Source organism: Protopterus annectens, chromosome 10.part0 (assembly GCF_019279795.1).
Source record: "Protopterus annectens isolate FY-2018-M chromosome 10.part0, PAN1.0, whole genome shotgun sequence".
In the NCBI taxonomy this organism is placed as follows: Eukaryota; Metazoa; Chordata; order Ceratodontiformes; family Protopteridae; genus Protopterus; species Protopterus annectens.
Window position 1 is genome coordinate 479,176,039 of NC_056744.1, and position 23,476 is coordinate 479,199,514.

The following is a 23,476-nucleotide window of genomic DNA, read 5'->3' on the forward strand; positions in this document are numbered from 1 at the left end:
AAAAGTCACACAGGAAGCCTTTTCCTCTGTTGAAACGTGGTTATCCGATACCCAATTAATACTCAACCCAAACAAAACTAAACTACTCTTCTTCCAACCCACCAAACATACTCAAAACAACTCTCACTTTAACATCACAGCAAAAGACAACACCACTATATACCCAACTGAACACACCAAATTGCTTGGAGTGGAAATAGACAATAAACTAAAATTTGACATTCACATATCCATGACCATAAAAAGTCCACAAAAACTAGGAGCTTATAAAGAAATAAGCAACTTCTCACAAAAGCAGCAGAGATGTCATTAGCAAATTTCCACCTTATCTCCACCCCACGTTATGCCTCTCAATATATACCAACCTAAGGCAATGCGATCTAAACAAGCTAGAGACCTGGCCCTACCATCTCCAACCCCAATCCTCATAATCAGACTAGAAACCACAACTTCTCCCATATCACAGCCAATAGAAAGCCAAGTGACTTCCTTCTACTAAGCCTAAATATTAGAAGTATATCCAACAAAGTCCATGAACTCCATGCCACCATAGACTTGTACTCCCAGGATATAGTCATCCTGACAGAAACCTGGCTAAAACCTCACATTACCAGTGAGCAAATACTCCCTACCGGTTACGGCATACTAAGAGTAGACTGGCTAAAGAAGAAAGGAGGCAGTGTAGCTATAATATTTACACAGCATCTAAACATCCAGATCTGAAAATCATCAGCTCCACAAATAGGCAATGAAGAAATAATATATACCAACCTCAAAATAAACCAAAACTAATCCATCAACATAATTGGATGCTACTTCCCACCTGGCCAAAACATCCCTCCACTAGAAAACCTCCTAAGCTGGTCTACCCACCATCTCCCCCAAGAAACTATAATTTTAGGTGATTTCAATATTGACCGGCAATCCTGTTCTGGCAACCATCCAACCCATCATGTAAACCTTCATGGCTTCACCCAACTAGTCCAGTCGCCAATCAGGATAAATAAAAACTCCAGCAAGCACACTACCCTGGATTGGATACTAGTCAGTAAGAGCCCCCAGTCATATATAACAGGCTGCTTATCAGATAGCCTCAGTGATTACTCCCCAACATTCCTACTCAAAAAATACCTATACCAAGCTAAACCTGTCATCTACCGTCAAATACGTAAAAAACTAAACTTTAACCCACTCACATTCATCTCATCCCTCAAAGAATGTAACTGGCATCCTCTAAAGTACCTCAGTCATGATGATGCAGTTGAATTTTTTAATACTACCTTCCTGAGCATCCTTAATTACCATGCCTCCATAAGACTTTCCAGAACCAAAACACAACCCTCCCCATGGCTACAGAAAACCACTAAGTCAGAAATGAAAAACAGGGATAAAGCCTGGGAGCACTGGCGCAAAACCAAAACCCCCTCAACTAGACAGAAATTCCTAGAACTACACAATAGAGTCAAAAAGCTAATAAAACAGGACAAATTCCAATACTACCAGTCTGCCCTTGACTCCTCCCAACACAGCCCCAAACAATTCTGGTCCTCCATAAACTCCATCCTCCACCCAGGTAAAGTCAGTACCCCTCCTCCTACCATCCCTCAATCCTCCGAAAATATTGCTACCTCATTCAACACACACTTCACACAAACCATACTATCACTAGCTAAACAACACAACTCCCTCCCTCCAACCCATACCTTCAACTAGTAATCTTCCCACTGCTTTCTCTTTTTCTCTTGTACCTACCTCCAGCATAAAAAAACTCTTAACTAAACTTAAGTCCACCAAATTAGCAGCAGACGACCTCCCAAGTGAATACCTACAAATCGCAGCTGATGCTCTGGCCTACCCAGTATCCATCTTGATTAACCAATCTCTGTCAGAAAGTTACATTCCCACACTGTGGAAAGTACCACATATAATTCCCCTCCACAAAGGCTGCCCCTCCACAGAACTAACCAATTATAGCCCCATAGCTATTCTCTCTCCACTCTCCAAAATACTAGAGAGATGCATACACTCTCAGGTCTCAGACTACCTCCTTACTAACAACCTCCTTTCCAATACTCAGCATGGTTTCCGACCAAACCATAGTACCACCACTGCCTTACTGTCCTTTACTAACACTATCCTTCAGCATAAAAACAATGGCTATCTCTCCTCTGCTATTTTCCCAGACCTATCTACAGCATTTGACATGGTCCCACACAAACAACTCATCTCTGTCCTCAATAACCTATCCTTCTCTCAATCAGTCACCAACTGGTTTCAGTGTTACCTGTCTGACCGCCAACAATCCATTGTATGGCAGAATGACATATCTCCCCAACTACCTGTCTCCATAGGGGTTCCCCAAGGATTCATCCTTGGACCCCTACTCTTCTCTGTTTTCACCAATAATCTAGCCTCTGCCACCAAACATGGCACACTCATACAATACGCAGATGACTCAGCCATCATCTGCTCAGCCCAGTCCCTACCCAAACTGCAAAAAGTCACACAGGAAGCCTTTTCCTCTGTTGAAACGTGGTTATCCGATACCCAATTAATACTCAACCCAAACAAAACTAAACTACTCTTCTTCCAACCCACCAAACATACTCAAAACAACTCTCACTTTAACATCACAGCAAAAGACAACACCACTATATACCCAACTGAACACACCAAATTGCTTGGAGTGGAAATAGACAATAAACTAAAATTTGACATTCACATATCCATGACCATAAAAAAGTCCACAAAAAACTAGGAGCGCTATAAAGAAATAAGCAACTTCTCACCAAAGCAGCAAAGATTTCAATAGCAAATTTCCACCTTATCTCCACCCTACGTTATGCCTCTCAAATATATACCAACCTAAGGCAATGCGATCTAAACAAGCTAGAGACCTGCTACAACAAAATCGCCAAATTCGCCACAGGGGCATCCTGCCATAGTCACCACTGTCTCTCACTTGCTGAACTGGGCTGGCTTGAACTCCCTCACTTCCTTTAATGGTATCAACTGTCACTCACCCACAAACTAGTAAACCATCCACCAAATGTCCCATCCCTCCAGAATCTACTCCAACCCTATCGCACCACCAGACCACTAAGATCCAACAACAAAAATCACTTGCAGTTCACTAAAGCCAATAACTCTGCTGGTGAAGCACTATTTTCTTGTGCCATAGCCAAATTATGGAACTCCCTCCCACCCACAATTACCTCCGTACCATCATGCACCCACTTCAAAACTTTACTAAAAGCGCACCTAAAAACATGCTGGCTATGCCCTTGCAACTCCCACTCTAATATCACCCACCCTATCCAACAACTACCTTTCTTTCCACCCCACTAACTACCTTGATTATAGAACGCTTAGATGCTCATAAGCCTAGTACTTATTATACATCAGGAACTTCTTATTGTAACATTTGTTAATGTCTGTTATGTACTTCGCAGATAAAGATTCTAGTTGTCTACTGATGTACTATGTTCTTCATCTGTAAATATGTTTGTAATTAATTGCTATGTTAATCAAATTGTTAATCGCTATGTAATCCAATGTAATTACTGTCTGTTTATTTTAACTGTGGAGCTTTTCTCCCCGGGCCTCCACTGAAAATGGACCTACCTCCAATCAGACACTCCCGGTCAATAAATGTAAATAAATAAATAAATAGCTTGGAATGCAGATAACAATAGAGACAACCTACTGCCCAGAGACAGTCAGCGCATGTGTATACTTTCAGCCTGTTTGTCTTTTTCAGCTATTAACTGCAGTTGAAAGTCAGAGGTATATAAATTTCACTTCTCTACATTTAATAGCAATACTCTACATTCAATAGTAATAATGTAACAGCTAACTGTTAGACAATGCTTTTCTGATACCATCTGTCACTTCAGTTTTTTTTTACTTTTCATTTCTTTCAGCAAGAATATGTCTGTTTATATATTTAATTTTTAAAATGCATTACCTAGTTTCATAAAGTAAAAAAAAAATCATTAAATACCAAAAGCCTGTTGCTGGCTGCTTATTTTTATATACTGTATTATAATATTATAATAACTGCATAAAATTATGAATTATAAAGCATCTAGTGTTTGGGGAGGGAGCTTGCTTAGCTGTAGCTACCATACATTTATAGTACAGATGACTAACTATAAATGCATTAGTAATATAATATTTGTGCACCTGACTGATGGCAGTGTGCTATTGTGTATGAAATAAAGTATAGAAACAGTGAAAAATTATAATTATATTATTATTATTATTATTATTATTATCACCATCTGGAAAACAGTGTGTGTGTGTGTGTGTGTGTGTGTGTGTGTGTGTGTGTGTGTGTGTGTGAATTCATAGTAATTTTTGCCAAGTTACAGTTACCATTGGTAGGATAACAATGAAAGACACTAGGCTGAGAGTGAGGTGCTTGAATTCCTGGGAAACCAATGTTCATAAGTCTGTCCTTCAGCCATTCAGTGTGCTGCATATATGGGCATGGTTGGTGCTGATCAGCTCATAGTAGCATTGCTCATTTGCAATGTGCTGTTGAGGCTAAGCACCTTGTTTATATATTTAAATATTATACTGTGATTATTAATTATATTTTTATAAATATTAATGTCAACATTACAGTTTTCTATGCCAGAACCTGTCAGATACATTGCATTGCATTTTCCAAGATTCTGAAATAAACCTTCATGTACTATTAGAAGTCAGCCATTAGCTTCATTTAAGAATAATCTTATGTATGTGTGTAGGGTCTTCATTTCAAAAGGCTGTTCTCAATGTGAAAGTTATCTCTTCCTTATCCTTGTACTTACTTCAATCTAGTGTGCTAAGTTTCTGAATTTTGTTCTTACTGACTAGGATTTTTTGTAAGCATTAGCTCACTAGAGACAGTCCTATTGAAATAAGATATTACAGATGCATGGCTGCTTATCCTATTAGTTGAGTTTCAAAAGGGTTGTCTGCAATAGCTGCAATTTTGTTTCCCTCCATTACCCCTATAGTAACTTATCTGTGGCAGCTTTTTATGGTATATATTAATATTTAATATGAATTGTCATTTGATTTCTACTCCAAGTGGTACCTAATTTTAAAATTGTTCAAAACTTGGGATAATTCATTAATTCAGTAGACCATTACTTCTAAAGCAAGAGGGAGGTTGCTGCCATGGGCATAAGTGTGGTTGCATCCCCAAGGATGAACATTGAAAAACAATATGGTGGTGTTAAACAAGATGAGAAGGAAGTTTCATGTACTAACCCACCATCAGAGATTATGGTGAGTACTCACATCACTGTAATTTATTTCTGTTGCAAAGAACAGTAAGAAGACAGTTGCACATCTGAGAATGGACAATAAACAGCTAGCTACAAGTATCTCTGAGAACAGAAGGCTGACTGTAGTCAGTCAGATATATTATGGGATTGCAATTAAAGTAAAATACTTTGTGTACTTTGCTGTACACTCCAGCCACTGTGCTACGAGAGAAACATCTAATGCTTGTGCTTATTACACTACTATGTTTTTTTTAGATGGAAGGACCTTTCATTGATCTTCTGTTACTATCTCTTCTAGTGCTCCTTCAGTAATGGTGGTCATCTGTTTGCAGCTGTGAATGGGAATGTCATTCATATTTTCTCATCTGTTACATTTGAGAATGTGACCAACATGAAAGGGCACAATGGAAAGGTAAACTTTTTCTAAGATGTATGCTGTATGTATGAGTTTACATGTATAAATGTTTTTGTCTTACTTCATTTAAACAAAATCAGTTAACTTAGAAGATCCTTAATGTCCTACCTTACACATGCACATGCATGTAAGTGTGCATGCTCACACACACACACACACACACACACACACACACACACACACACACACACACACACACACACACACACACACACACACACACACACACACACACACACACACACACACACACACACACACACACACACACACACACACACACACACACACACACACACACACACACACTCTCTCTCTCTCTCTGTAGTGCACACTGTCAATTGATAATCAGAAATAAAATCTGCTGAATAAAACTCAGGTTACTTGAAATTGTATACTCTGTTAATATGGCTATGTAATAATTGCCTCTTCCCTAGTATGATTGTGTGACTTTCTTAATACGGAGAATATTTTCTAGCCAGAAAAATATCCACTGTATTTAAACCCATTTTACAATGATTTGCTTTTTTGATTGTACTGTTAAGAAGGTAATGGCTTACTGAAGAGAATTCTGTTACATTAGTTAATCCAGACATGTAACTACAGACTAATAGTGCACTGTGTTAGATGAGCATTATCCAGATATGGAACTACAGACTAATAGTGCACTGTGTTAGATGAGCATTATCCAGACATGAAACTACAGACTAATAGTGCACTGTGTTAGGTGAGCATTATCTTAATGTTCTGAAAGTAGATCGCTTTCTTCCCAGCTTGTGCCCTTCATTTTTATTTCAGCCTAGTGTGTTGAGTTTCTGAAGTGCTTCACTAATACCATTTTAATGCTGTGGGTAATTGAATAACTGATAAAAGTAATCTACATTATTTAATTTGCCGGACTTACATTACTGTTCTTATTTCATTGGGTCATAGAATCATAGGATCATAGGAGATTATTAGGCTAATGGCCCTGGGGCCCTTACAAGCCTAGCCAAGAGTTTATCCCCAAAAAAGAAACCTCAGTCAGCACCTGTTGCCCCTGTCAGTGAGGGTCACAGGTGGAATCCCTGGGACAAATGTGTGGTTTCCCATCCACTCATCAAGGTTTTGCTTGAAGAGGATTAGCGAAATACTCTGTTTGACGTGTATGCAAAGTCTATTCCAGAGACAGGGCAGACTCTGGGAGACAAACCTGTCTCTCCAGCAGGTTTTGTTAATGTCACATATTAGATTTAGGCCTTTCAATGAGATAATGCATGGGGAGTTAGACTGACATAACTGATGAAGGCATCTCTACTAGGGCAGGGTCCAAGATTGCCTTGTAGATGAGACACAGATTACCTCTGAGCAATCTGTGCAATACCAAGTAGAGTGATAGTGATTTGAGCCTGTCCACATAGGACAGGTGTTGAAGGCCATGGGTTCTCTTTGTGTGGTATTTATGTGTTCTTTCCAGCTGGTGCAGGTGCTTGGAGAGGTATATACCAAATGGGCCATTGTACTCAATTATTGGCCAAATAAGGGAGAAGTACAGAAAGGTAATAACCTCCTTTTTCTGGATGCAATTGCTTTACTTATGAGATGAACCAAGTAAAAGGCTTTTCTGACCACTGCCGCTACATGATCGAATGTGAGATTATTGTCAACCTCTGTACCCAGGTCTCTCACCACAGGTTTTCAGTTGCACCTGGAGTAGTTCTAGTGCATCATGCTGGCAAACTATTCTGGAAGTGTGCTTGTCTTTAATGAAGATAGAGACTCCACAACCCTTAGTCTTCCCAACCTCATTTTGGGGGTCAGAATTTGTGGAATGAGGTATAGCTTTGTAAGGCAAGAGTGCTTTCTGCAGCCTTGAGCCAAGTTTTCGTGACTTCACAGATGTCAGCATCTTCCACTGTGAGGAGAGCCTCCAGTGAGTGTATTTTCAGGTTAGGGCTCCTAGCATTAAGCAGCATAATCTTCAGTTTGCTTTTTGACAGATCTTTTATGTTGGAAGATTTGTCTTTGAGACATTGCCTAAAAAAGACAAAATGGGGGAGGCAAGAGCCTTGGCCAGAATCAGAATCCCAGCGGTGACAAGTGGAAACCATCTCAGGCAAATCATCGAGGCCTGTCAAGCATGTCATCCCAGGCAGACAGATACAGGATCCCTTTGTAATGACACCAGAAACTAAGCCAATTGTTGAAGTCAATTATTTTTTGTTGGTATTGTGGTATCATTCTTGGTGAAGGTAGGATGCTGCTTAGGGCTAGGGTCATACCTGCCTGGGATACAAACTTTGAGAGCTCAATCATGTCTCTGTTCATATAGTCCAGGGAGCTATGTCTCAAGTCATTCACACCAATATGGACAGTGACAGAGTCATACTTGTACCTGTTGTGGAGAGACTTATGTGCGTGCATGATATGTTTGATTCTGGCACCTGAAAGACAACTGACCATTATATTCTCCGTGCATCCAAAAATTGAGTCATCAATGACTAGTATTGTCTGGTTTATTGTTATGCCTTATGGCCTGTGTTGTTTTATTGTTATGCCTTATGGGCTATGTTTGTGAGGCACTGGTGTGTTGTCTGCTGTCTGTGATGTGTTTGGTGTTGTGTGTGGCATGTTCGTGAGTATGGTTTTGGAGATCTCTGCTGTTCAGGTAAGTTTTTATTGAGGACTTCTGTATAAGTGTGTGTGTGTGTGTGTGTGTGTGTGTGTGTGTGTGTGTGTGTGTGTGTGTGTGTGTGTGTGTGTGTGTGTTGTGCTTGGCTATGTGATGTGGGTGATGTGGTGTTTGTGCTGGCAGTCTCCTCTTTGTAAGGAGTACTGACTGTGGTACGAGACAGCATGAATTCCAGGTTAATGATATAGATGCATTTCTCTCAAGCAGAATAATTATATGCTAGGAGAAGAGGGTTGGCAGTGAACATGTGGCAGTTGCTACACTGTCTCAGTATGCCCATGTTGACCAGATTTGCAGGAGAAACTGAGGGGAATTGTTCAGCCATAGTGTTCAGAAACTTACATGGACTTATGGAGAGGGTTTTGATAAAGGTTTGTCTACAAGAGTGTAGACCACAAAACCTTCTTAAATGTAAAATAACTGGCCTGAAGCCCAAGTGCTTAAACCAAAACTAACAGGCTTCGAAAAACAGACAAATTTAATCAAGATACTAACCAGCAGTAATAAATGCAGCAGAATAAAAACACATGAAAACTTAAGAGCAAGCAGCAAAGCAAAATAAGGTAATAAAGTAGGAAGAACACAATTACAGTAAAATAAGCTGACTAAAGTGTGATTTCTTTGTAAGTGGAGAGGGAGGAAACAGAGGATAATTCAAGATTAAGAAACTAAGGGGTTGGCCTTCCCAAATGCTCTAACTGGGAGGAGTGTCCAAAAGCAAAGAAGGATGGGGGTCGTCAATCCCATGTGATCACACTGTACTCAGTAGAGTGAGCAAATGAGATGAGACTGGGAGGAGTGTCCAAAATAAAATTTACAGTAGGAGCAGGCAGTTCCATAACCAACAAAATAAGACCAGCAATATTAAATAAATAAATAAATGCAGTACAGTTTTGTTAACTATCACTGAAACAGAAAAACAAAATGCAGACAGAGACCAGCACTGTCAAGCAAATCAATAAATGCAGTGCAGTTTTAACTATCACTGAAATAGAAAAACAAAATGCAGAGACCAGCAATATCAAGCAAATAAATGCAATACAGTTTTGTTAACTATCACTGAAACAGAAAAACAAAATGCAGACAGGGTCCAGCAATATTGAGCAAATAAATAAATACAGTACAGTTTTGTTAACTATCACTGAAACAGAAAAACAAAATGCAGACAGAGACCAGATACATCAAGCAAATAAATAAATGCAGTACAGTTTTAACTATCGCTGAAATAGAAAAACAAAATGCAGAGACCAGCAATATCAAGCAAATAAATAAATGCAGCACAGTTTTGTTAAGTATCACTGAAACAGAAAAACAAAATTCAGATATAGACCATGCTTGATGACAGAGATTGAGATGTTAAGGAGCAGTGAATGTATGCATTAATTCCTGTTTTGGAATTCCAGTATTTTAGCTGGGGTTGCAAGAATAAGTTCACGTGATTTTATGCATGTACACCTCTTTTTATTTATTTGTTAATATTTCCTTTGCTCTGGCCCAGGAAACCCTTTTCACCCATATTCCAATCAGAGGTAACAGGGGCTATCAAATACAACTTTAAGCTCACATAGCACACAAGAGAGACTGCATAGTACAAAATGAAATGCACACAGAATTCTGACAAGATGTTGGACTTGCCTGTTTTGTGCCAATTCAAACAGTGTGAATTGTGCTGTTTTCAAAACCTATATGAGCAATAACAGCATTTAAAGATTTACTGGTTTATGGCCAATGATATGACCAGTTTTAGAGTATAGCAGTAGTTTATATGATGCAATTGATTATTATCTTCTAAGTTTTATTACAGGATTGATGACTGGGTAACAGAGAAGGTCTGCTTTAACTAAAATATAACTCAGGACAGAGAGTATCTCTATGTGTGTGTGTTTTTTAAGATCAATGAAAACTTGTTTTGTCACTCCTTCTAGGTTATTCATTAATGTCCAGCAAACACAAATACCTGAAGTGTATTTGTTTTCTTTTAACTGTGCTGTATTCATTATATAAGCAAATTATCACACATTATTTTGCATAATTTAAAGAAATAATATGCTCTCCCATTTTTGAAAATAGTGTCTGAGGAATTATTGGAGATTCAGTTCTTTTTCATTGGCAGTCAGGCTGAATTTTTAAGATAATGTGCAAAGTAGCAAATGGAATGTGGCATCTGAATTTCATTTCCACCTTTTAGAAAATTTTGATGTTGACTATTGTACCCCCTCTATTCACGTAGGATTTCTCTGGGTGTTTCGGTTTCGTTCCACTTTCCACAGACATGCAGTAGGTGGATCGAGGAATCTAAGTTGCCCATATGTGTGAATGTGAGAGTGTGTGATACAGAAGAAAGGCATGGTAATCTACTTCTGTTTCTTCTTTTGCCATGTAAGCTCTACATATAGTGGTGTCTGTTTGTAGAGTCACCATAGGGATTGGCTGTGACTTGTAAGTGAGAAAGAGTATGTGGCTGTTCTTATATTTTCACATAAAATAATGATTTTTTTAAACTGGACTTAAAAAATATGTTGCCACAGCTAATGTTCTTACCCTTTGTGTTATGTGGCTGGGATGGACATTATTTTGTGACATATATTTGGGGTAGAAGGTCACCGTTCTCATCTTCACCTATAATAACATTATCTTAATTATTATTTTTATATTGCTAAAGGCTGTTCTCATGGGCATACTAATTTCCTGTTTTGAGGGTTTATTTGTTTACTTATTTTTTTCTCTTTTAACAGTATACTTATTTATGTTTGCTTATCATAGTAGTGCACTGCATGTACTTTGTTAGGGAAATAAGTGTGTCATTTTTTATTGACTTGTTATCAGTCATGGTTATGAGACTCCTGCAGCAAACACAAAGTCATAGAATGGACACTTGGAGAGCGCAAATATTTAACTGATACAAGAGTACATCTTCGTGTATTAATTAAATACTAGTTTTGCAGAATGTCCATTCTCTGTGTTTTTTATTTTTACTGCATCTTGACATAGTGTGCTCAGGTCATTAGGTTAATGACAAATACCTGTACAGTGTAGCTCACGCCATCACTATGATAGGTGCAAGGAGTCCAAGAAAGCAAGCCACAACTAGTAAGCTTGAAAAAAATAATATATTTTTACTTGAAATTTAAAGTATTAAATACATCAGTAATTTTATTGGCATCGGTAATCTTTGGCTGTAGAAGAATGACTCTAAGAGAGCAGCAACTAGAAGTTTGCAAGGTAGGAAATGCCTTTGCACATGGTCTATAAAACAGAAAAATATCTGATTTTACTTTTACATTTTAGAATATATAAATACACTTTACAATAAGTATGGAATGTTTAAATACACAACTGCTTTAGAGGTGATTATCTTTTTATCTTTTTTCTTTAGAAATGTACTGTCAAGTGGTAGCCATTATAATAATAAAACATGTTAAAGCTCTACAAACAGAAAGATTATTTTTTTTCATCGATTTTTAAAACATGATTCTTCTGATGGGTACCACTTGACAGTATATTTCTTAAGAAAAAAAGATGAAAAGGTAATCACCTCTAAAGTACTTGCATAATAGACAGCTATTTGAAAAAGGAATAGAAACAAAATTTTGCAAAAAAAAAATAAATAAATAAATAAATAATAAAAATAAAATAAACTCCAACACTAATTTTCTTTTTGGGGCAGTCTGCAAATTATGCAGGTAATGACATTAAACTAAGAAGACAGTGGAATTCATATTTCTCAAGCAGTCCAGTTTTAATTTATTATTATCTGACCTTTAAAGCATTTTTTCATTTAATTTTCTGCTACCTGTGTGACGTCTCCACCCTGAGGCAGTAATCAAGGAGCCTGAATCCTCACCACTGGCACTGGAGAGGGACGTTCACTTAGAACAAAAATGGATACACCTAATATTTCCAGATGCAGCTCTCTGCATCAAGCACAATTTCCCGTAAGAGCACACAGGGAACACACTCAGTCTGGGGTCTGGATTTCTCTATCTGTCTCCCTTCAGGTCCCCAGTAAGACTTCCCACTGGCACAGCAAAAGAGTTGAGACCTCAGCCGAGTGTTCAGGCCAGGTTCTCCAGCACCCTCTCTGTGAAACCAGTGCCTCATATCCCTGCTCCAAATAGCTAATACACACACACACACACACACACACACACACACACACACACACACACACACACACACACACACACACACATACACATACACATACACACACACACCTGGGAAAGGCTGGCACATATTTACTAGCTATCTACCCTTCTTCCCAGACTATAAGGTAGTTACATCACCACCAGACACTCCAAGCCAGCTACTCTAAGGCTCTTGCAAGGGTACCCAGTTATATTGAGTGAAATTAATATTAATACAAATGGAAGTTTGACCAACAGCAAGGCTTTCAGGAGTGGCCATAGTTGTCACCAAATATATATATATATATATATAATGGAAAAAAGGCACTAGCACTTCTGAAAACCAGTAAACTGTTGATGAAGTCTGATGAAGTCCTATTGTGAAGGACGAAAACGCATACTGAACTGTTACTGAAGAGCGTTAATACAAGTTTACTAGTTGGCGTTTGCTTTTGGTCTCACCTGTTTTTAAACTATTTGTGGAATAAACTGCATGGACTGAGCATCAACGTTTCCTGGCACTTATTTCACAGTTTACCAAATATATATACATACTCTCAGAGATTAAAATATTGTCTAAAGGACCAGCCACAATGAAACATTTAAATATATTTAATAAATAAAAAAAAAAACATGCAAATACTATCTATTTACAATAAACAACATAGTTTCAATCTGAGGAAATATTAAAAATAATACAGGTGGACAGGTTCACACAGTTAACAGAAAAACAATACTTAACTATCTCACTATATTTTCCTGACTGATCTAAACAATTATTATTCCCTGGTTACTTACTAGAGCAAAGCAAGATGAAGCGGGTGAGAAATCCTTCTTTGTCACGTTACAAAAACAGTCTCTCCTCAGACTTCAGTCTCACCTAGTATTAAACATTATTTTAGTGATGGATTATAGGAGAACATCACATACATCTGGTCATCTGACTTCTGGTTCTCATGCAACTCCCCACTGCTAGAAACTGCCAGGATTTACCACATACATGTCAATAATACGCACACATAGAGCTTTGCTCAGATCTGTTGCAGCTTCTGGAAGTCATAAAACAATTCCAAACTTCTACCCTTCCAGAGGAGCAATTATTTCACTGCTATAAACAATATAGAAGGCTTCCTAATGCATGTTTTCCCAGACATTTTGTCTCTGGCTGCAATCAGAACTGTAAGATACAATCTTTATGGTCTAAATTAAGTAATTTAATTTCTTACTATTTTTCAAAGTTAGCTGGAGCTGAGTTTAACCTCTTATCATCCAGTATTCTCTGTTACACTGTATACGTTTAATGTTAAAATACAGTGCAGTCTGATTTACTCTATATTTCTTTTCTGTCTAGCAGGACACACTGTTGATACATTTTTACACAAGCAACTTTACAAATACATTTTCAACACAAGCATATGTACAAATCAGTTCAATATACAAATGACATAATTATTTACAAAATTCCAGCTAGCTGTACTGGCATATGTTACAAATTCACTGCCCTACTTCTCCTGGCATAGCTGGCAATACCTCACATCGTCACAACCTGTTTTATACTACTTAGGATCATGGAGAAACTGAAGTCTCTCCTGGCCAGCAGTGGCTATAATGCTGAGAACTAATTCTGGATAGGACACCAGTCCTTCACCAGATGCACAAACACTCGCACTCACACCATATGTACAAACTTGTGACAGTTTGGTGGTTTACATCTTCATATACCTGGATGTCTTTGAGATATGGGGTAAAACGAGAGATTGCTTTGTGAAATTCCATGAAAACCCATGCAGTCATAGTGAGTAAATGCAGAATTTACAGAGAAGGAACCTCAGACAGACAACAAGGTCCTGAGAGGTCACTGACTTTACACCAAATCCACATACCTTGCTGTGCATATACATTAAGGTACACTTAAATATCATGAAGCTGTCAGTCTTAACAACTAAAACTTTTATGGAATATTTGTATTATCTCCAGTATGTTTTATAAATTAAACAAGTGAAGTTCTTGTTTTTCTTGTAAAAATGCCAGACTTTTTCTTCATGCTGATTCTTAAAACAATTGAATTAAAGTTATTTGCTTTTTATGTTGGGAGCATTGCTGTCAGATTGTCTCCACTATTTATAAAAATACTTAATACATTTTATGTATACAATAAAGTAATATTGTAGAGATAGTATGACTATTATTTTTTCATACAGAAATGGAGATTATTCATTAATTTGTAATACCTACTCTATTTATTTGTTTGCACATGTATTCATGCATAGATTTATGTACTGTATGTGTGTTTGCATGTATGTATGTATGTATGTATGTATGTATGCATGTATGTTTTGATTGGTGGTCCACCTGGACAGTGCTTGTTTTCTTTGGAGGGTCAAGGAGAACTGGCCAAAAGTATGATTTCACCATGGGTTGTGACTGGTTGTATTACAAAATGACAGATGAAGGTAGTTTACAAAACTGTGAAATCATGCATTCATAAGGACCAAATCCACATGCAGACATTCATAGGATAGACATTTGTTGTATATTTGAACCAAACATCAGAGCAAAACTACTCAACTCCAACTTTTCCTTGAACAGATATATATAAATAAATCCATAAATTATTTGATACAATAATCAGTGTATAAAGCATACCAGTTGCTAGACATTTAATAAATCACAAGAAACACACAACTACACTGAAACAAGCAGTCAGCCCATAGACGAAGAACCCAGCAACCAAGTGTACGATTATAGCTGTTTTATCTGGGTTTACATTTTTAATTAATTCCATACAAGCACTGTGAAATTTGAAAGAACAGCTTCAACTTGTGGTCCTGTTTTGTTTTACTGTGCAGACTGGCACCATTTTCATAATGTCGTTATGGGCTACCCATTTGTACAGCACATAAAGTAAATTCCAGAATGTTATTAAACTTTGCATTAATGGTGCATTTAGGACACAGCTACAAAGGCTACACAGTGTCATAATATTGTCATGAATGTGCACAGTAGCACGGGTTGTGTTATCTGTGATTCCAAAGTCTTTTTGTGGAAGCAGTGGTGGTGTTTGATGTTATATGGCTCTTACTAAGATAGACACCCAACAGCTGCTAGTATAGTCTTCATTTGTTTCAAGGTGGTTTCACATGGATGGCAGGCTTATTGCTAATTATCCTCTCCTTCACCTTTACATACCTTCCTTAAGTGTCTGTCTGCTGATCATGATAGGAGTTCTTACATATCTAACTTTGCATGGCCCTTTCTTAACAATAGCACTGTACTGCACCTGATTCTCCAGTGAAATAACACAGACTGTCTGCTACTCCCATAAGTTCATTGCTCAACACTGTCTCATTCTACTTGATGCTAGCCTACCTACCCTGTCAATTTCATTCTTGTAGCTCATACATGGGCTAGGTTTTAACTGATCCTATTCATTCTGTCCTTTCAGTCTGACTGATGGGTCTTTGGGCCACTTGTCAGATCCAAGCCAGCAAAGCTAGTGCTCCAAATTTAACCTACTTTAATGTTCCCTCTCCAAAATGCACCTGCCCTGACTAAGCTAGTTTCCCTCAGATCTCTCATTTGTCGCCAAATTGTTCAGATGAGATCTGTTAGCTACTTCAAGCTAAGTTCTCCTTGCCTTAAATAGTTTGAGACTTTCTAGAACGTAGTTGTATATTTTGGATTTATATACTTGGCACCATATATGAGTGTCTAGATTTCTCATTGTAAACATTTAAATTTTTTCAAACTGTACAATTAAAGTTTTCCATCAATGTCTTCATCAATGGGGCCTTTTCCCTTTGATTTTGTTAGAGTTCCTCTATCCTGATGTTTGTGTGTATGTGTGTGTGTGTGTGTGTGTGTGTGTGTGTGTGTGTGTGTGTGTGTGTGTGTGTGTGTGTGTGTCTGTGACTTCTGGGATACTGTTTTTTTCCACTGGTTATCAAATGGAGGATAAAAATAAGGTAGAGAAAAATTTCAAGAAGTGCCAAAAAATGTGCCCATAAGTTCTGTTTGAGCAGAGGAACCAACAGGGGTGTCCTCTTTCCCCTTTACTATTTGCATTATATTTAGAACCATTGGAAAGGAAAATAAGGGACTCATAAATTCAAGGATATAATTGGTGTGGTAGTCAAGAAAAGTGGCTTTATTTGATGATGATATTATTTTATACCTGGCAAAATCCACATAAGGACATTTCAGTTTTGTGGAACATACTGAGACGGTTTCAACTCTTTTCGGGATACAAAATTGATAAAGATAAAACAAAGCAATAGCTGTGAACTATGTACCCACACATGAATTGGTTTAGCAATATCCATATTTATTGGGACATGATAAAATGAAGTATTTAGGAGTATGGATTAAAAAGGATTCTGTTTTGGCTGCTAAGGATATATGGGAAAAAAACAAAAGATAATACAAAAACTGAGAAATTGGAAGCTCTGTTTTATGGACATGGATAGCAAGAAAAAAGCAATGAAAATGTTTTTAGTCCCTTTAGTTTTAAGAGGTTAAGAGTCAAGTGGGATAAGGTGATCTCTCCAACAGAAAAGGTGGTTTGAGATTACCCGATTTGAAGTGGTATTTCAGAGCTGCACAGTTAATGCTGTTATACATAGCACAAGCAGAAAGCTGTAACTCAAAGTGGAAAGGGATGATGATAAAACAGGGAGGAAGTTCAAGAAACAAGGAGAGACTGGAATTTTGGATTCAGATCTTTAAGGAGGGTAACATTAACCATCTTGAGAGGGATATTCCTCCCTAGACTCCTGTAAGACAACCTTTTCCTCCATGGGATGGATCTAAATTTTATACTGGAAGCTTTCTACAACCTCCCTGTGAATCAGCTTCCTCCACTGCACTAAAGTTCTTTTCTTGGAAAATACTTTTCCTAGTGGCCATCACTTCAGCTAGGAGAGTATCAAAGCTACATACCTTTTCTGGTATCTGGCCATCCCTGATTTTTCATAAGGACAGGGTTTCTCAGAACTAATCGGTCTTTCATCCTCAAAGTGACTTTAAAATCTAACCTAAATAAAACTATGCATCTTCCATGTTTTTTTCCTTAATTATGCCAGTACTTCCAGGGTTTTTCCTTAATAATGCCAGTGAGGGAGAGTATACTTTTCACGTCCTAGATGTTCACAGACATTTGAGATTCCACTTACATCACACAAAATCTTTAGGAAGAATTTCCATTTATTTATGTCATTTGCGACTAACAGACTAGAAAAGAATGTATCTAATGTAACACTGTCCAGGTGTTTGTCTGATTGTAGTTTCTTTATGCCAGTCACAGTAAACCTTTATCATACAAGCCAAAAGCTCATTCAGCACATTTTGCAGCTACATCTACAGCCTTCTTTAAAATGTCTTTGGTTATTGATATTTGTGCTCCAGTAACTTGGTCTATGGCATACTTTTCTAAACATTACTAACTGGATTTGATATCAAGATCTAGGGCTTTTTTTGCAGCCTCTGTTCTCAAGGGTATCCTGTTATGATGCCACCTAGGTTTTCCAGTAGCTGGGGATTCTGATCTTGTCATGATGCCACCTAGGTTTTCCAGTAGCTGAGGATTCTGATCTTGTCATGATGCCACCTAGGTTTTCCAGTAGATGGGGAGTCTGATCTTGTCATGATGCCACCTAGGTTTTCCAGTAGCTGGGCATTCTGATCTTGTCATGATGCCACCTAGGTTTTCCAGTAGCTGGGGAGTCTGATCTTGTCATGATGCCACCTAGGTTTTCCAGTAGCTGGGGATTCTGATCTTGTCATGATGCCAACTAGGTTTTCCAGTAGCTGGGGATTCTGATCTTGTCATGATGCCACCTAGGTTTTCCAGTAGCTGGGGATTTTGATCTTGTCATGATGCCACCTAGGTTTTCCAGTAGCTGGGGATTCTGATCTTGTCATGATGCCACCTAGAATTTCCAGTAGCTGGGGATTCTGATCTTGTCATGATGCCACCTAGGTTTTCCAGTAGCTGGGGATTCTGATCTTGTCATGTTGCCACCTAGGCTTTCCAGTAGCTGGGGATTCTGATCTTGTCATGATGCCACCTAGGTTTTCCAGTAGCTGGGCATTCTGATCTTGTCATGATGCCACCTAGGTTTTCCAGTAGCTGGGCATTCTGATCTTGTCATGATGCCAACTAGGTTTTCCAGTTGCTGGGGATTCTGATGTTATCATGATGCCACCTAGATTTTCCAGTAGCTGGGGATTCTGATCTTGTCATGATGCCACCTAGGTTTTCCAGTAGCTGGGCATTCTGCTCTTGTCATGATGCCACCTAGATTTTCCAGTAGCTGGGGATTCTGATCTTGTCATGATGCCACCTAGGTTTTCCAGTAGCTGGGGATTCTGATCTTGTCATGATGCCACCTAGGTTTTCCAGTAGCTGGGGATTCTGATGTTGTCATGATGCCACCTAGGTTTCCCAGTAGCTGGATATTCTGATCTTGTCATGATGCCACCTAGGTTTTCCAGTAGCTGGAGATTCTGATCAGTCAGACTGGCTGGATGGAATTAATAGGATATGGAAGTTATGTAATTAACATAATACTGGATCCTTTCATTCTAGTCCATCCATTATGATATCCCCCTCACCATTCTTCTATAAGTCTGAATGAGGATTTTGAAGGAGTTTTTGTTCCATATTGTTGATTTTAGGCAACAAACTTGATCTGAGGAAACTAGCTTAGTCAGGACAGGTGTATTTTGGGAGGGCAAAGCTAGAGAAGCACAAGGCTGGAGCACTAGCTTTGTCAGCTGGGATCCAACAAGCATCCTGCAGACCCATTAGTTGCATCAGACTGACAGGAATGGAAGGATCCAACATTATGGTAAGTACATAGCTACCATTTTCAGTCTGTGTGCACTTTTAGTCCCCCCACTGACTTGTAGGGAGTTTGAATTGAATCAGATGATAACTTTTGTAAAGGTTCAAATAATCATGGGGATTATTCCATCTCCCTCAAAGAGGGCATATAGAGCTGGCCCTTCCACTCAATTTAATTTTACTCCATCCACAGTGCCTCTTGCTGCTTCCATGGCTTCATAAAAGAAAGTTCCTGGGTCATCACTGTGTTGGATCTGTGTACTCCTGTAGTCTCAGATCTGACCCATTTGACTCAGAAATCTTCAGAGCCGAGCGAGTCCCAGAACCTATTAGTTGGCATCGAGGCCTTGGTCTCAGTCTAGGATCCGACTTGTTTGGGTTCATTTCTGTCTTTAAGTACTTTTCTCGATTGCTCTGCACTGATCTCAGTCTTGGATCTGACTGCTCAGTACCTTCAGCATCAAAGTCTACTTTCGAGGCCTTCATGAGAATTTTAGCCCATCAGCTGGCTAGACAAGGAGATTATACAATTGCCTTAGCTCCATTTGGACCTCCTGCTTCATTGGAAACTTACTGCTGGCATCATCCATCCAAAGCATAGTCCAGTCCTGAAGGTTCTAACCCCTCCCTGCTTCAAGGGACTAAGAACACTTCTGACACTTCAGACAACTCCCAGCTGAAATTCACAAGAAGTGTAATCGCAATCCCCAAGATTATGAGAACTTTTAGATCTGACAAAGCTTGTTTAAAGGTGAAAGTGCTCATCTGTTTGTTTTTCAACAAAGAAGCTTTGATTTGTAAACAATTTATAATGCTTGATTACTCTGAAGTCTCAACTGAGCTTGCCTTCAGTGCAATGTTCTTTTTTCCTGATTTTTTTAAGATTCTCAGCCAGCAGCTTTGTTGCTCACAAGCACCAGTTTTCCCTGTGATCTATATAGGTCAACTGAAGTTCATTGCCCCTATCATTGGTCAACATCTGTTTAACTGGCAAAATGTAGTTGTCCAAACAGATGGTCAACAGGTGAGCAAGACTACATACTTGTTTGACTGTGGAGATGAATTTGGTTAAATTAAAGTATTTTATATTTCACACCTGTTTGTAGGCTACCTGTTTGCATTTTTCTGACAGCATAAGTTGGTATATGCTCACTGATTCTGTCAACAAAGCAGCCAGAGGAATTTATGTTATTTGGTTTGTTTGTAAGAATCCAGTTTAAGATGGATTCCTTGTTTGTGTATTAATGTACCCTGACTGTATCTTTTATTATTTGTAACAAACCAAATAGATTAATTGATGGAGTGTTTGTGTCTTTAGGGTCCCAGTTTATGTTAAGGTCAACCAGTATCATGGTTTCATGGGGTATATTGTTATATAAAAAGTCCAGAAGTTGTTCTGCTGCTTTACTATTTTGTCTTGGTGGGATGTAAAGCCTGGTGATGCAGATGGCTTTTCTGTTGAGTTTGAAATGTGCTATGAGGCATTTTGCATTGTTAACTGTGAGCAAAGGCTAAGTTCTATGGAGTTTTTGTATATAATTGCTACTCCTCCACCTTGTTTATTTGTCCTATCAAGTCTGAAAATGTTATAGGATGTAGTATTTCGTTTTTTACATGAGGTTTAAGCCAGGTTTCTGTGACTACAGCTGCATCAGGGCAGTAAAATGCTTGTCATGCTTGGAATTATTTGGAGTTTATTGCACATGCTTCAGAAATTAATACTGAGTGCATTATGTCAGATTTGTTTGTAGTTAGAGGTGTTGAGCTTGGCAGGGATATTGATACAGTTTGTGACACAGTAGTAGGGCTTGGGTTTGGATGGCTGTCTCTGCTGAGTTTCAGGTGAGTGAATGAGTGATAGAGATGGAAATACCCTTTATATCTGAATTTGTTAATAAAGAGATGGTGTATTGTTTTCAGGTTAGTTTTTACATATTTATAGCTAAAGAGGTTGGAGGATTTGGTGGGTGTATTTGTGATGAAATGAAAAAGGAGGAACTGTTGTGAATGGTGTATGGGGGTGTGGGTTAGTGGGTGATTTTCTCTTTGGAGAGATGCAAGTTTGGTAGTCATGTGTGCAAGTATGGTGAGGAGTAGTAGAGAGATTACATGTAGGTATATCATTTTGTGGTGTATTGTGGGCAGGGTTTTTTGGAGGTTTTTGTGTGATACCAGTGAGATGTGAGTGATTGGTGGATGAAAGTTTCTAGATGTATTTTTGTTTTGTGTAGAGAAAGATCTGGAAGGTAATCCAGTAATCCAAATCTAATGTGAAATAGTTTTATTTTTTGGGTTGTTTTTTTATCAGACTGTTTACAAGTTTGCTACTTGTTATGTTTCTACAGAGACGCTTTGTTTTATGGAGAATTAGAATGAACTGCAATATATGTCTAGAGGATGACAAGGGAGAAAAGTTGTAGGGAGCAGCTGCTCAACTAAAGACAGGGTAACCTATTACAAGATACAGCAGAAACAGTGCATTTAATGCACTGCTTAGAAACAATGCTCAATGATGTTAAACTTGAAAGCAGCCTACACAGAGGGAGATTACATCAGTAAAAACACAAGTAAACAGTTTATGCCTTCTGTACATGCAGTCTTAGCTGTGGAAATTTTCTTAATGCACAAGCTCTGTGAGAAACAGCTGCTACAATTACCTAAAGTATTTAGGTTCATAGGTACATAGGCTCATAGGTAGGCAGTAGGCTATCGGCCCAAGGTCCTACGTAAGCCCAGCCAACAAGGTTCCCTGGCTTACGCCACCCAAGAAAGTTATTTTCCATGCCACTGTCGAGCAGAGACACAGAAGTGATCCCCGGAGTGTATTTCCTACTTCCCATCCACTCATCAAGATTTTTCTTGAAGAGTGCTAATGAAGCACTTTGCTTGACATAGATGAGTAGCCTGTTCCAGAGTATGGGAAGTCTCTGGGACAGGAATCTATCCCTCTGGCATGTCCTATTTATTGTGGTGACAGTTTAGGTCCCTAGAGCGTGTAGCTTGGAGGGAATGGGATTTCTTTAGGTGTAGCATGTCCAACAGCTCTGGGTTTGACATAGCTTTATATGTTAGGCAGAGATCACCTCGGAGTAGGTGATATGCTGTGGAGTAAACCTGGAGTTTTTTGAGGCGGTCAGTGTAGGGCATTTGCTTGAGGCCAGTAATCCTCTTTGGAGGTACTTCTGTGGCCTTTCCAGCTGCTGCAGATGTCTTGTGAGGTACATTCCAAAAGGGGCGTTGTACTCTATAATGGGTCTAATGAGTGTCGACTAGAGGGGAACAATGACCTCTTTTTTCCTGGATGAGAACCCTTTTATGATGAGGTGTGCCACGTAGAAGGACTTCCTGACTACTGTGGCGATGTGACTATCAAAGAAGAGACTACTGTCCACCTGGGTCCCAAGGTCTCTTATCACACATTCAGTGTTAAGTAGATTGCTGCCTATGTGGTAGTTCATGGGTAGAGAGTTTTTACCAAAGGGGATGACACTGCACTTTTTGGCATTGAGCTTTAGGCCATGGCTCTGACACCAGGCATATGTCTCAGCGAGGCCCTTTTGTAGGATGTCTACATCATTTGGGGACTTGACTATGGCTCCTAGTTTGCAGTCATTTGCGAACTTCGTTAGCCAGAGGCCTTCTGTGTTAGCCTGTACTTCAGAGAAGTAGATACCAAACAGGAGAGGTCCCAGGACCTGCAGTAAACAGGCAAAGAGGGGTCAATTGCAGGTGACTCTGAATATTTTTGTTGAACTTTTTCCTTTACTAACGGGGGGGGGGGGGGTGTCATACTTTAAATCAGCTTCTCCCCTGCACTTGAATTTACCTTGCTAGTAACCATCCACTAGTTTGTGCATCAGCAGTGATTCACTGTTTGTGGTGATTTCTCTTTTCTCTATGGTTTTGCCACCATGGAGTTAGTATGTTTAAATAAGGGGGTGTGTAGGGCAAAGCTGAACACATAAATAGCAAAGGGGAGGGTTTGCTGTCTCCCTGCAAAAAGAAGTTTTGAAGGAGCATTTGCTGTATATGAAGTTTTAAAGTTCTGTGATTCAACTAAATGTGTTTCAGAGGAAATGTTTAGATATTTTGTTATTAGATGAAAAATTTTGGATGTAACATAATATACATATATATGTA

General features: G+C 38.7%; 1 protein-coding gene across 1 annotated transcript in view; it reads left to right on the forward strand.

The window, feature by feature from the left end:
• Window positions 1-23,476, forward strand: part of CFAP57 (cilia and flagella associated protein 57) — a 1,240,893-nt gene that overhangs the window by 533,413 nt on the left and 684,004 nt on the right. Inside the window, exon 9 of the mRNA XM_044085374.1 lies at window positions 5,578-5,691. Coding sequence (XP_043941309.1) covers window positions 5,578-5,691 — 114 coding nt within the window. The remainder of the gene's footprint in view (window positions 1-5,577; window positions 5,692-23,476) is intronic.